Raw genomic sequence first — 13602 nt, forward strand, 5'->3', positions numbered from 1 at the left:
ATCATCCTCGTGGCCCTCCTCTGGACTTGCTGCAGCAAAAAAGAAACTTTACATGAAAGGAAACACAAAAACTACTTCCCATAATATAACTGTCGTGATAGTGGTTCTAAAGATATGATTTAAACCAAGGAAGATCTTATAGATCAAATCAACAAAACAGTAACAATTAACCAGTCAAATGCTGTTTATAAGTATTCCAAAGAAGTTCATAAAAGCTTTTAGCTATAGCTGAAGCTGTGCATAGCAAACATATGCTCGGGGCAGGGAAGAGAGAGAGATTTCTGCATGAAACTACAGATTAATAAGCTAAAGTGTATATTCAGGAAACCATAGGAATCTATAATGAAGAACAGAATTAATGGCTGCACTGATTAACATTAAACATTTAGAAGAATCAACATAACTTTGGTAAAGGGAACTTACAGCTCACAAAATCAGGTTCTCTGAGAGTGTCATTAAACATGTGCACAAGGATTGTTGTATTGATGTAATCTGTCTGGATTTGCAGAAGACTTTTTACAAGATCCATCTTCAGAGGCTTAAATCAACTAAGTTTTGATGGTACAAATACAGTGTTAGGATTATTACAGAATTAATTCATTTGGGTACCTGTAGCCATTAATTGCAGTAACATGTTATATCATTTGCTGTGCTGCTGCTGACAGTTTAGGTTGTCTGAGCTGACCTTTTTGTCTGTGTATTGAGATTACAAATACCAAAACTTGATTAAAGTTAATTTGACTGTATCCTTTTATATCTGTACTTTGACAGTTCTGGAACTGTTTGTAACAAAAATATTAATCCATTGCTAATTAGATTTAAGAATCTTCTATACTATGTGTATCTGAAAGTTAAAAATTTTGTTAGCTTATTATAAAGATTGCATAAAACTTTTTGCTTCCTTGGTGTGAGACAGAAGCATTATTTTTTTTAACTGATTGTGATTCTGAAGAGGTTTTGAGAGAAAAGTTGTGGAAAATTGATAGAAAACCTTTCCTAAAGATGAAAATGTCATTTCAATACTAATATTTAATTTCTTTTTTCCCCATTACTTTTATTCTGTTTCCTATACTGACCTGCACTGTCTGTTGCATTTTAATTACTTTATCTTCAGGAACTACCCTGACTGTTTCAGGCATGTTCATATTGGAAAAGGGCAGTAATATCTAAGGCCAGTGTTAACATTTAAGGTAGTGTTAAAGTAGAGTTAACATTTAAAGTAAACATTTAAAGTAAACATTTAAAGTAGTGGAAGCAGTCAGGAGTTCAACATTAGCTAATTCATCCTGCTTATTGGTATTGATAAGTCAAGGATAAGAAAGGACCTCAGAGAGAAGGACAAGATAACAAGAGAGATGTCAAGGACAAACTCAAGCACCAAGTCAGAGAAATTTGAATTCAACACACAGCTTCCAATTTCTCTAACTTGTGTATTAGACAATCTAGAGAAAGTTTCTGTAATCTTTTGAATTTGCAGAGTTCTCAGGGTTCTGCAGAGTTTGGATAATGATAAATAGTTAACATTCAAAATTTATTGTAGATTACTACGCATCATCAAACTTTTAGTATTAAACATTATAAAGTTTTATTTTTAATGCTTTATAAAAATTGCTGTGCAGCCTGTGTTGTCATGGGCTTGCAGAGCATAGTTTTGGGGAAAAAATAAATTATCAGAGTATTTATTCAACATGTAGTTGAAACAGCATTTGGAATAGATTTTCAGCTCCCTACTGAGCTCAAAATTGTTCTTGAATTGCATTGTTCGTTTATTTGGGTTGGTCAATTCTTTCCATTTTCCATCTTGGCACCCACTGTAACAAATTGTTGCTAACACGTCTGGAACTGTTAACCAGTTCTGGGCACAACAAAGCAATTTTGGTTACAAAGTAGTGGTGAAGTAACCTTACTTGAACTATGACATAAACAGTGTATTAAATTCGTTATCTGCATTCAATTCAGAGACTCAACAGGGAAAAAGTTAACCAATTATGCAATAAATTAAGCATTGTGTGGCATTCTTATTTTCAATTCAAGGGAAGGATGATTGCAATTTACTTGCAGATTAAATAAAAAGTAATCTACTATTACCAAGTAGAGCTTGATAAAGTATGTCAGGTTGGCTTGGTTACAGGGAGCTCCTTTTCTTGTGACATTCTTTTTTATGTAATACTGTATTATTTTACTTGATTATTTTATTTGCATACAGAACAATGTTTATGAAATCACATACTCATGGCAAAACTTCCAAGGGGGTGTGACTGTACATGACACTTCTCATGCAGCTTTTCATTAGTGCAAACTGTGTTTTCCCAAAGCCTAGAAAATACATCCTTAGAACAGCTAAATATGTAATCAGCTACAGAAGATGAAATTTTCTAAAAGGAGGCAGACCCCAGAGGAAAATTGTGAGGGTTTTCAGTTTGACTCAGCAGCATAAACCCCCACAGAGATACTTTTCTCTTGTATATATCAGCTTCTTCAGGAATACAGCATACTACATCCCCTGCAATAATAAATATCGATCCTGTGTTTCCTCTGACATACGATTGCTTTATTTGTGAGAGCTACATGCTCACACTATAAAATGTCCACATTGATTTCAGTGTAGACCAGACTTGTTTCAGTAAAACTGATCTGCATAGTTGCAGTAGGCATGTAAGGGAGACGTAACATTCAGCCAACTGAACATTCCCAGTACCTGCCCAAACAGTGGACACATGCAGTAAGTGCATTGACATAGATCATTCTATTGATATCTGTGCAAGAACTTGTATAAGTAAGAGTAACATCTTGGAGTAAGGCCAGGATAAGGACAATACTCTGGATTTTCAGAATATCAGTGTCCTATAGTGAGGATTGTTCCTAGCAAGCAATCTTCCTATTCTCCTATTCTGGCTGCCTGTCTCTCTTGGTGGAGTGGTGTGAGAGGAGAACCCTGTTAGTTCTGACTTCTTTTACTAAGCTGATTTTATGGGAGGGAAAGCGTGCCACAGCTTCTTTTCCCACATGAGCATATGAGATGATAATTTTGCAATTATTCATGCAAGCCCCACAGAATCTTTCTTTTCTTCTGTCCTGCTCAGATGTAATAGGCTTACTCACCTTGCCACAGTGATGGGGCTCCTCCATAGATTCTGACTGCAATCCCATGCGTACTGAAGTCACTGGCAGCTTTATAATTTATTTCAGTAGGTTCAGCATTTTATCCCAGGTTACTACTTGAAACTCAAAATTACTTTAATGGCTGGTTTTAACTTTGATTGAGCTAATACCTTCAGCTGGTAAATAAAATAACATCCTTCTTTCTTTGCTTATTATTTCAGTCACTAGATGCATCCAATTCTTGTGTGAGCAAATTATAATCTCAGGCAAGTAAAACTATACTGGCTAAGTCTTGATGCCATTTTCATACTTTCCAAGCAGATTATAAAAAATCAACCAAAATTGCTGAAATGTGTTAAAGTCCTTCACTGGAAACAACTAAGTTACAAAACACAGAACTGGGATACAGCTCTTATATAAAACCACTTCTAGACCAAAAAATTTGGAAATCTTAGAAGGGAATTTGATCTTTCTCTAGCTGCTTTTTCATACTGAAGTTGTAGCCAATCTTTGTAGATTACCTTCATGCCTTTATCCCAGTGGTATTTTAAACATAAGCTTGAACAAATTTGTGTGTCCAGGCCAAATTTTTGTATTTGTTGTCAAGTGAATTTAACCAGTTTTCAAATTTACTACTCTCCTAGTTTATTTTCAAGAATATTGAATGTTTAAGCAAACTGTTATTGTTATGAATATATTCTTTCTTTCCTATTTCTCAACAAGCGCTTTTATGTTAGAGCATTTCAGTATTTGATTACCCAATGGGCTATTCACATCTTTGGTTATCATAGTGTACAGTCAGTCATATGTGGTATGGAAGTGCTCATAGTTAAACTACACAGTATTTTCACTCTGCTTTCTCTCTAATTGGTTCACACTTTTTAAGTAAATGGAGGAGAAGATCGGGGTTTTCTTTTATGTATAAATGCACTTTATATGGAAGAACAACCAGTGTTTAAAGTTCTGTGCAAACAACTTCTCATATATACAAATGATCATAAAAAGGAAATAATTCAACATGTTATACCTCAGAATATTTTAATGCTCAGAAAGGCATCTGCCTTTCTTTACAATGATCTCTGAGACTGACATGTCTCTTTGAGCTAATACTTCAGACAAACGTTGCAGAGAAATCAAAGAATCTTGCATTGGAGACTTACATCTTTCTAAACCCCAGAATTTAGACCTACTTTATATACTAGAGCATAAAGATTTATGGCCCTTACAGTCTTTTATTCCAACTCATGGAATTGTAGATATTCTCATTATTTACGTAAACATCTACTCTTTTAATTATTATTTTAAATCTGGTTGAATTAGCAAAAGTGATACAGTTTCTGTTTTGTTTTTGTTTGGTTTGGAGGGGGTTTTTTCTGTAAAAAAAATCAATATATTTTCCCACTAGTAGTAGTACTGAACTGTAGTATTCATTTGTCCCAAGAGGACTATGTGAATTTTCTGTTTAAAACTTGACCCTGAAATGGTGTGACTTTTCTGATAGTAAGATTTAATTGTGCTTCTGTATCGGAATATGCCATGTATCTGGAGATGGTTGCTTTATTAATACTGTGTAGATATTTGCAAGAAAGCTAATCCAGAAGTATACTTTATTCAGAGACAATATCTAAGAGGCCACTGTATAACAATTTTGCAGAGTAAAAGACAAAATCTTTAGACACAGAGATTTCATTAAGCATGAACAAACAGCATAGCACAGTGGTGTCTAGCAACGATGGATTTCTAATCTTCCTATATTTTTAAAATATACAGCAGAATTCATGTTCTCTTGGATAGGTTAGAAATGCTTCTCAATAATTTTGTATGCTTGATTCAGTAACTTGCAGATTCAGACTTTTTACTCCCAAGGACTAAGACAGCACGAGATTAAAGCAAAGGCCTTATTCTGAGATGCACCAAGTACTCCCAAATCACTGATTTCAGAGCAGTTTGCAGCTGCTTAGTTACCCTGAGAAATGTGGGCAGAATGCTGCTGAAGAATGAAATAAATTCTTTTTTCTCATCAGTTGTAACACTTACATTGAGCTTCATTGTAATAATAAGCCAATGTATTATTAGTAACTAATGATACTGCAAAACTCAGTATGTATGCAAATGACTCAACAGTTCATTTCAGAAGCAGCGATATCTGTACAGGGAAAAAGCTGATTCTAGATGAGGTACTAGAGGTCAACTCATTTCATCTTCTGTTAGAGAAACTGGAGATGACCTACATTTTTTTATTTAGTTATTTCCTTTCCCACACTTGGGCTAATGCTAAGCTGCATTTCTTTTAGATCCACATTTTTAACTGGCCCGGTTTTGGATGGTTGGGTTGTTGTTTTTTTTTCCCTATGCAACTTGGGAATTGTTTCTGCTGTATAAACTTTTTATTTGTCTTCTCTTACTGGGGTTTTGGAGATAATTGCCTTTATTTAGTCTTTGAAAGGGTGAGGAGTGTAGGTTAGGAATACTTCACTGACCCATGCTTTGTACAGCTGATTGTCTGGAAGAAGTTTTGCAAGGTGATGTTAGCATGCAGTCCAAGTGTGTTTCTTCTAATGAAAATGCGTGCTTTGCCTCAGGGACATTCATACAAATGCAGCAGCATTTGAATTTGTACCATGTTTTCTCACAAACTGAAACCCATAAGGCTTCATGGAACCAAATGATATGGTAACAAGATTGTGGTAAATATGTAAATGATGAAAGAGAAACAGCAAAAACCCAAGTAATTCCACAAGCAGTGGAACTTAAAAATCCTGGTTTCCAAGCATTTGTGTGTTGTGGTTTGATTCTCAGATGTCTTAAAAGTTGCAAGCTCAGATCAAAGCTTTTTCTGCATCTGTAATATTCATGCATCTATCATGTGAATTTGAGTACATATAAACTCCATTTCAGCAAATTGCTACATAAAGCACAAGCAGGATCCTGTTCTTTTATGCATCCTGCAGTGATTTTTGTGAAATTCTCTATAACTTTATAATGATGATAACTCTGTTCTGTATAATTTATTGAAATTGGGTAGGGGGTTCACAGTTGGTTTTGCATTATGAAGGGACAGACAGGTAAATACCTGAAAAATGACTTATTAAAAGCAAAAATAAATATACTCAGACATGAGTGTTGCATAAGCCTCATTTCACAGAACCAAGGTAACAATTCTATCAGGTGAGATTTATGAGGAATGACTGCACAGGTACTTTTTCCTAACACACAGGAGCTGGCTAGGTCATGTCTGAAGCAGAGTTTCATATGTAAATAAATAAACACAAATATAAGTGAAAACTTAGGTATTCTGTATGTGTCTTCGAAGCACATAAGCATAAAATATACCAAAGAGGAAATGTTTAGTAAGGTAATTTGAAATAAAATGCATATTAAAAACAAGGTGAATAACTGGATTTTAAAATAAATGAAAACTCTTCAAAGTGTTTGAAGTCAAGATGAGAGACTGGATATAAAGGGGAAAAGTCAATAAAATTTTACACTGACTGGCCTTTAAAGAGTTGGTAATTGTGAAGTCCACAAAAAAGATGATTGTGATAGTTAAATGGATTTTGATTATGATGAACAGATGTTACAGAAAGTCTTAAGAAATTAATTTGAATCTTCTGAAATAGAGATCCTGTCAGCTGCAGAGGAAAGCTAGGCCTGGTTCAGCTGAGAGGAATGCGAAGAGCAGACATACAAGCATCTATAAAATAAGAGAAGGATGGAAGGATACTTGTTTTGGAAAGTTGTTCTGATACAAAACAGAAAACAGATTCTGTGCAACAGCAGGGGAAAATCACAACTAAACCTACACTGGTTTTGATGCACAAAGAGAAATGCCAGATCACCTTTTTGCAGAGCTTTCAGGAAAAGATAAGGTTAAAATTAAAACAGGTTGAATTTCAGAACTGTGTAAGACTTCTGTTCGTTCATTTGGAAAGGCAGCTTTTTCTGAAATGAGGGTAGATACAATACTGGGAGGAGTATTTACCATTATCAGTAGGAAGAATAGGAGAGAATTTTACAATTACCTTAGTAAGTTTTACAGGACCAGTTCTGCCTTCACCATAACTGCCATATCATAACATCTTTTGTCCTTACGACTGGTTTCTGAGCAGGAGAGGCAGCCACCAGTGAAAGTACAAAAGAGCATGGGCAAAAAAGAGCCTGAGACCTGTCACTGTTGTTTAGGCCCTGTCTGTTTTTCCACTGGCTGGAGGAGATGAAATGATGATCACCAATGAGTTTCTGCAGGCTTTGATTCCTAAGTAAGCTTCCAAAAATAATTCTAAAGCGTTCTAAAAACCACCTTTCACATCTGTTAGATACTTTACCCTCTTTTTTTCTTTGGTTAAAAAATTTTGTATTTTATAATGCTGCTTCTAAGGTCAGTCAGCAATTTGGGGAGGAGGAAGATGTTTTTTCCGTCTAGGCTGAACTGGCTTAAAGTATGCTTTGTCCATGCACGTGCATATATCTTTGCCACATAATAGAACCAGCTACCGGATTGAAAGCAATAGATGTTTGAAGTGTTAATGCTAGAAAGAAAACTTTTCATGGCTTGTGGTTGGCATCAGTGTTGATAAAGTCTAAAAATGGTCTGTTTCAGGGTCTGATACTTTTGCAGGTAGATGCTTTTTCCTGTATAAGTTAAAAGTCCTAAAGTTTCTGTCCAGGATTGTCTCTACTGCTTACTGTCTTATGTAGACATGCAGAAAAGATTATCTCTGAACAATCAGATTGTTTATTTGGTGGCATAGTGTGAATTTTTTTGTTCATCTAGCTGTCAGATAAATAACAGAAGAGGGGAATGCACATAAAACTTTTTTCCTGCCTTGAAATAAACAAAGGGCACTTCACAACTTAAATTCATTCCTCATGTCTGTTTTCTCTTTAACTTTATCATCTGCCCAATTGATTCTGTCAAAGGAGCAGTGAAGGTGTCAGGATGTAAAGAAACTCAGTAATTCGACCTTCTTAAAGGAAATTGTTGTTAGTCATTTACTATGATTTCTGATACAGTTGAGGATGAAATGTTTTGAACAAAATTCTCCCAAGTCTCATTTAATACCATGTTCTTAGGCACTACTACAGAGCACTGTCAGAAGACTGTATTTAGGTTGATAACACATGAACATAAATTCGTATGTATACACGCATATATGTCACAGAGACAAAAGCACACAAAAATACATTAACCAATTTAAAGAACTTTTTTTTAAATATACTTTAGAAGATCTGTGTGAATGTAAACATTTGGGAAACTTGTGCAGCAGAAGTCACTGTAGGCACTAGCATTTTGACCTCATAAATAAAAGTATGCAGGATTGTATCTTTCACTTGAAATGCATTGGATGTTTAAAAATTTGTGGAATTCTGAGTACTGCTTCTTAGCCTGGCACAACAGATGCTATAAATTTCCTAGCAGATTTGTGCGTGAGGTTTCTTATACATGATACCACACTATTTAATTCCACTATTCAATGAAAGGCTACCTGTTAAAAATTTTTATAGCCAAACAAGCTAACTCTTGCCATGTAGCCATAATGGATGGAAATAATAAGTTAATCACCAGTTTACATGTATGCAAGCAACATTTTCTATATATTATTCGTAGCATTTGTATGGTTAACAATGCTAATAAACTATCAAACCCCATTAAAATCTTTGAACTCTTGTGAGAGTAAGGCAAAGACCTCTGAAAGCATAAGGCACAAAATGTCTACATCCAACTGTTACGGACTTCCACAGTTCTGCACTCACTATGACTGCAACCTCATGTTCACGTGTAAGTAGTGTTGTGCAGAGTTGCTATGATACTAACCATATTGTCAGAACTCTTTGGACAGCTTTAATAATGTTTCACTGTGTTCCACTGACACTCATTTCAACTGAGATTTAATTCAGCTATAGCCTAAGTAGATTAATAGGTTCATATAGTTTAAGAATTAACGTGGAAGGTTAATTAAAAACACTTCGTAAGGTGCCCCTCTATGGCCATCTTTCATTCTTTTTGCTTGTATAGATTATGTTTATTTTGTACAAAGCATTAGAATAAATAACACAGTATAGTACTGTATTATTAATACCTCTTTTTTTTTGGTATTAATCTGTGCTTAAGTGCCAAATGTTGATACTACTTTAAATGGTCTCTTCCTATTTTTGAATATTGAAGTGCTACAAATGTGAACTGCCCAGCTAATGTCCCGACCCACTGTAACATAAGTAAATAAAATACTGCTTCGGACCAAAACATTTTCCAACATAAACCTGAAGAAAAACAACAACATGCAAAACATACTGGTGCATGGCATATATCCAGCACACAAATAAAAATTGAAAGACAAATGGGCAGAGAGAAAATATAGCCACAGACAGATTCCATTATGATATCTTCTGTAAAATTCCAGACTGATAAATTCTAGGTGACAATCAGGTAAAAAGATTGTATTGTACCAGTCACAGGCACTGGACAGTTCCTGCTTGGTTCAGAAGAGCAAACCACTGTGTAGATCATGTCAGTTTTTTGTGCCACAATAACATCAATATCCTTTACAGAGACAGAGTTACCATCCAGTGGATCTCAGTTCACAGAACATCGCAGTTATAGTCAGTCAATTTACTTGGTCACCTCTAGAATTAGGTACAAGGGTGCACATTGTCTGAATTGATTATGGAACAGTTACTGGGCTTCCTCTTGCGATAGCTTTGTTGTGACTTTTTTTTTCCTGTTTAATTCTGAAGTGATCTCAGAGTCCTTAATTCTCAGTTTATGCTGTCTTTATGGCTGCTTCGATCTGTATTGTGATTGTTTAGTTCTTGGTTTTTCCACTGAACACTTGTTCCATTCATGGGCACTGAAGTCACTAGACTCTTAGACTGGGAGCAGCAACAGCAAAGACATGACTGGAAATGAAAAAAAGGAAAACGTTAACACAAATCTATCAACTGTGCAGACTGGCAGCCATATTTTTAATTCAAGAGCGAACAAACCATTCTAGCTGAAGGGAATGATAGCTGCACTCAGGCAAATTTTTTTTCTTGGGATGCAAACAATTCTTGGAATTAAACATCACAAATGCAGCAAATTAGGCCTGGTCTGTGGAGAGATTGCCTGAATTAATGATCTTGATACTAGAAGGGAAACAGTAAGCTATGATGAGAAGCTGTGAAATATTAAATAATAGCTGAAAATTCTTTAATTAGAGTTGTTGGGTGGTAATTTTATTTGGAAAGACAAATGGAAAGAATGAACTAAAGATATGAGGAGCAGCCTGGTAGTTCCCACTGTTACTTCTCCTTTTCACCTGAGGACAAGCTCAGGTATATTATCTTCTCCACAGTTCCCAAATGAAGTAGGGGACTGTAAAAAGCAAAGCTGACATCTTATTTGTCATGTGAAAATGCTTCCTTAAAATAGTTTGCAAGTCAGAGCAGGCTACAGTCAAATAGTTATTCTCTATTCTAATAATTTATTACATTTTTTTCAGTAGCTTGGGTTGCCTATTCGCAGACTAAAAGTTTAGTGGTACACTTCTGTTGTGTTTTGGTTTTCTTTGCAGATAAAGCTATTTCAGTCTTTATTTTCCATTTCATTACTTTATTTACCACTATATGCTCTCATTTTCTTTATTCCTGTATTGTCTTTATTAGGCGAATGGGGACTTGCAGATGCACAGTGTCACAAGGAAGTTCTTTTAGCCTTAAAATATGTTTTCATGTGTAGGAGCTGGAAAAATGCAGGTAGAAGCCATAATGCCTATTAAATAGCCAAAATCAACTAAGGTGGATGTTTTGGTATTTAAGCCTGAAAATTTTAGTTGTTTCAGATTGTTTGATTGCAGGCAGCATGGTGTCCTATGTATGTGCTGTCTTCATCTAGAGTGGGAAACACGTTATCAACCAAATCCTATTTTATGAACATGTCACATGCAGATAAATAGTACCTACAAGAGCGTGTCTATCTCAATTTACATGTTTACATATGAGGACTTTGTCAAACTTATTTACTGGCTTAGCATTTCAGATAAAGTGAATAGTTCCATTTTCAGTTTGGTATGTGTGTTGTGTGAGCTGCTAGTTGGTAAACTAGGCAATTTACAATCCTTCATTCCTTTGCTTGCCTCTTCTCCCAACAGCTAAAAATAGATAATAAGTGATTTAATACAGTTCGTTAACTGGACATACAATTTTATCAAGAATATCTTACCTGGAAACAGTTTTTAAACTTCTTGCTCACAAAATACAGAGCTATTGGATTTATGCAAGAGTTCATGGTTGCCAGGTTGATGCTGATATAATCCAATGGCAGCAAGAAACTAAGCAACAAAAGAGAAAGCAAAACATTTAAACTGTTCATATACTGTAGAAGAACCTGTGCTCTTTGTGGTTACATTATCTTCTGTCAGAGAAACTAATTCTCTCTTACCTAACTCCCTCAAGCTAATCTTGTACCATGCTAGGTCTATAATAACCCGTCTCACAGAAATTTACAAAATCCACAGGACAGTGATTGCAGTGGTAATGGACAACATTTATTGAAATTACACTACCCTATCAAAAGTAAAACCCCTGAAACTGGATGCAGCTGAAAAGGAATAAAGTGTTTGCTCTTCTAACACCAGTTGCACGCACAATGAAATTTCTCATGTAAACTCTTAAGTGTGCACCATTATATTTTTTTCAGTATGAACAATTGACTAGCATTGAAAATGAAGTACCTGAGGAGTTCACATCTGCCGGGGTCTTTTTCATTGTATACCATTTTCTTCAAAATTCGGCTCAAGTGGAGAGGGAACCAGCAAAGAGCAAAAATCACTACTAAACAGAAAACTGTCTTTGCAACTTCTCGACGCTAGAAAAAGAAGATATTTATAACTGAATAACTAATTCATATTGGTAGGTGAATGTAGTATAGTGATGTTGGCAGCAAAATAAGTAATCTAGATAAAGCATGCAATGATTCCCGAAGTGCAGCTTCCAGACTCTCTGACATCCCTGAACTGTTTTTTTATTGGGCTTCTCATATTCTTGATTCTGGTCATCCTCAATAGAACCTGCTCACCACTGAGACTGGAGCAGCTGGAGCACACAGGTTATTGCCAGGACATTGTCAATATTAGCCAAGGAAAATCCACTGCTGGGCTTTCCTGAACTTGATTACTTTCCCAGCCTTTCTTATTCCTCTACACTGGATTAGTTTTCTGGCAATCCCTCAGATAAACCTCTTTCTTCAGAAACATGCATAGTCTGCAAGAAAACTTTTTCATGTGTGAGGGAAACTGGGACCACACCTGCTTGATAAACCACTTGCATCTAATTCTTGGTGTGGGGCAATCTGTAAACTCAAGGCATCTGTATCAATTGGCAATAAACGTTCCATTCAACCACATACCTAGCCAGGATGTCAAATTCTCCCTAATGTATTATTTTCTATTTAGTATGCATCATGTTACATGAAGGGATACTACACAGTATATTAATTTTGCTGTGTGATCCTTTCTATGTGATCTTGGTGTTCTTAAGCACATAGTTCCTCTACAAACAAAATTTCAAAAATGTCTGTATTACAACTTAATCTCGTAATACTTAGTCAGGAAATCATTTCAATTTAATGGGTACTTTATATGGCTGTAGAGATTTACAGATGTTTTGGTGGATTTCTGACAATGCATACCAGTGGTGTTTGGTAGGCATGGATTTGATAAAGAGAAGCATATGGAGGGGTAAGAATACCACTTCTGAAACCGCCACTGTAATGTAACAATAACAAGCATCACAAGGCTCTGTCATTAACAAACTGAGAGTCAAATGTGTGATTACAGTAAGATGTGTTAGGACTTGAATATGACTGTTATTGTTTCTTTTTCTTATAGTAGCCATTTTTACCAAAATATGGAAAGGATTGTGACTAGACATTAATGTGGACAAGGCTGTAGGTAAGGAAGGAAGAAGGGAAAAAGATGATAGTTAAAAAGACAAACATTGGTAAAATGTGGCATACAGTCTGAATAGCTTGCTGGGCACTGCACCTCAGGATGGGAAAGCTGGAGGGTGGATTCCCCCACCCACCCTGTACATACCATTCTAGTTCTAATGGGTGGAGTAGCTTGTGTGTGGCCCTCGGACAGACTGTTGCAGGCCCTGGGGCCCCATGAGGGGAAAAAGTGGAGGATCTGCACAAGGGGAGGATTTTCCTGTCTGCCCTGATCTGGAATGAACCAGCAGAGGAGAAACCTCAGAGAACTCACTCTGCTGCTGAGGGAACTGCTTCAGGAGTTCACATGTGGAATGTGAAATAAAGAGTGGAATTTGAAGGGCTGACATTAAGACAGGGGAAAAGCTACAGATTGTTTTTAAAATTTCAGTTCAGAATTAAAAAAAAAGCAAAGTGAGATCTGATGGTCCTGTGAATGACTTCACTCTATGACCATTTGTTTGTACTATTCTGTTGCGCTGTACAAAGCAGCTACAGTAGTGGTACTGAAACACTGCAATGCTCCCCCTGCC

General features: G+C 35.9%; 1 protein-coding gene across 1 annotated transcript in view; it reads right to left on the bottom strand.

The window, feature by feature from the left end:
* Positions 1 to 9718: 9718 nt before the first annotated feature.
* Positions 9719 to 13602, bottom strand: part of EDNRA (endothelin receptor type A) — a gene marked incomplete at its 5' end in the record, with an annotated part of 8359 nt that continues 4475 nt past the window's right edge. The window contains 3 exons of the mRNA XM_010022703.1: positions 9719 to 9999; positions 11303 to 11411; positions 11814 to 11947. Coding sequence (XP_010021005.1) covers positions 9859 to 9999; positions 11303 to 11411; positions 11814 to 11947 — 384 coding nt within the window. The remainder of the gene's footprint in view (positions 10000 to 11302; positions 11412 to 11813; positions 11948 to 13602) is intronic.

Source organism: Nestor notabilis, unplaced genomic scaffold (assembly GCF_000696875.1).
Source record: "Nestor notabilis isolate BGI_N333 unplaced genomic scaffold, ASM69687v1 scaffold9109, whole genome shotgun sequence".
In the NCBI taxonomy this organism is placed as follows: domain Eukaryota; kingdom Metazoa; phylum Chordata; class Aves; order Psittaciformes; family Psittacidae; genus Nestor; species Nestor notabilis.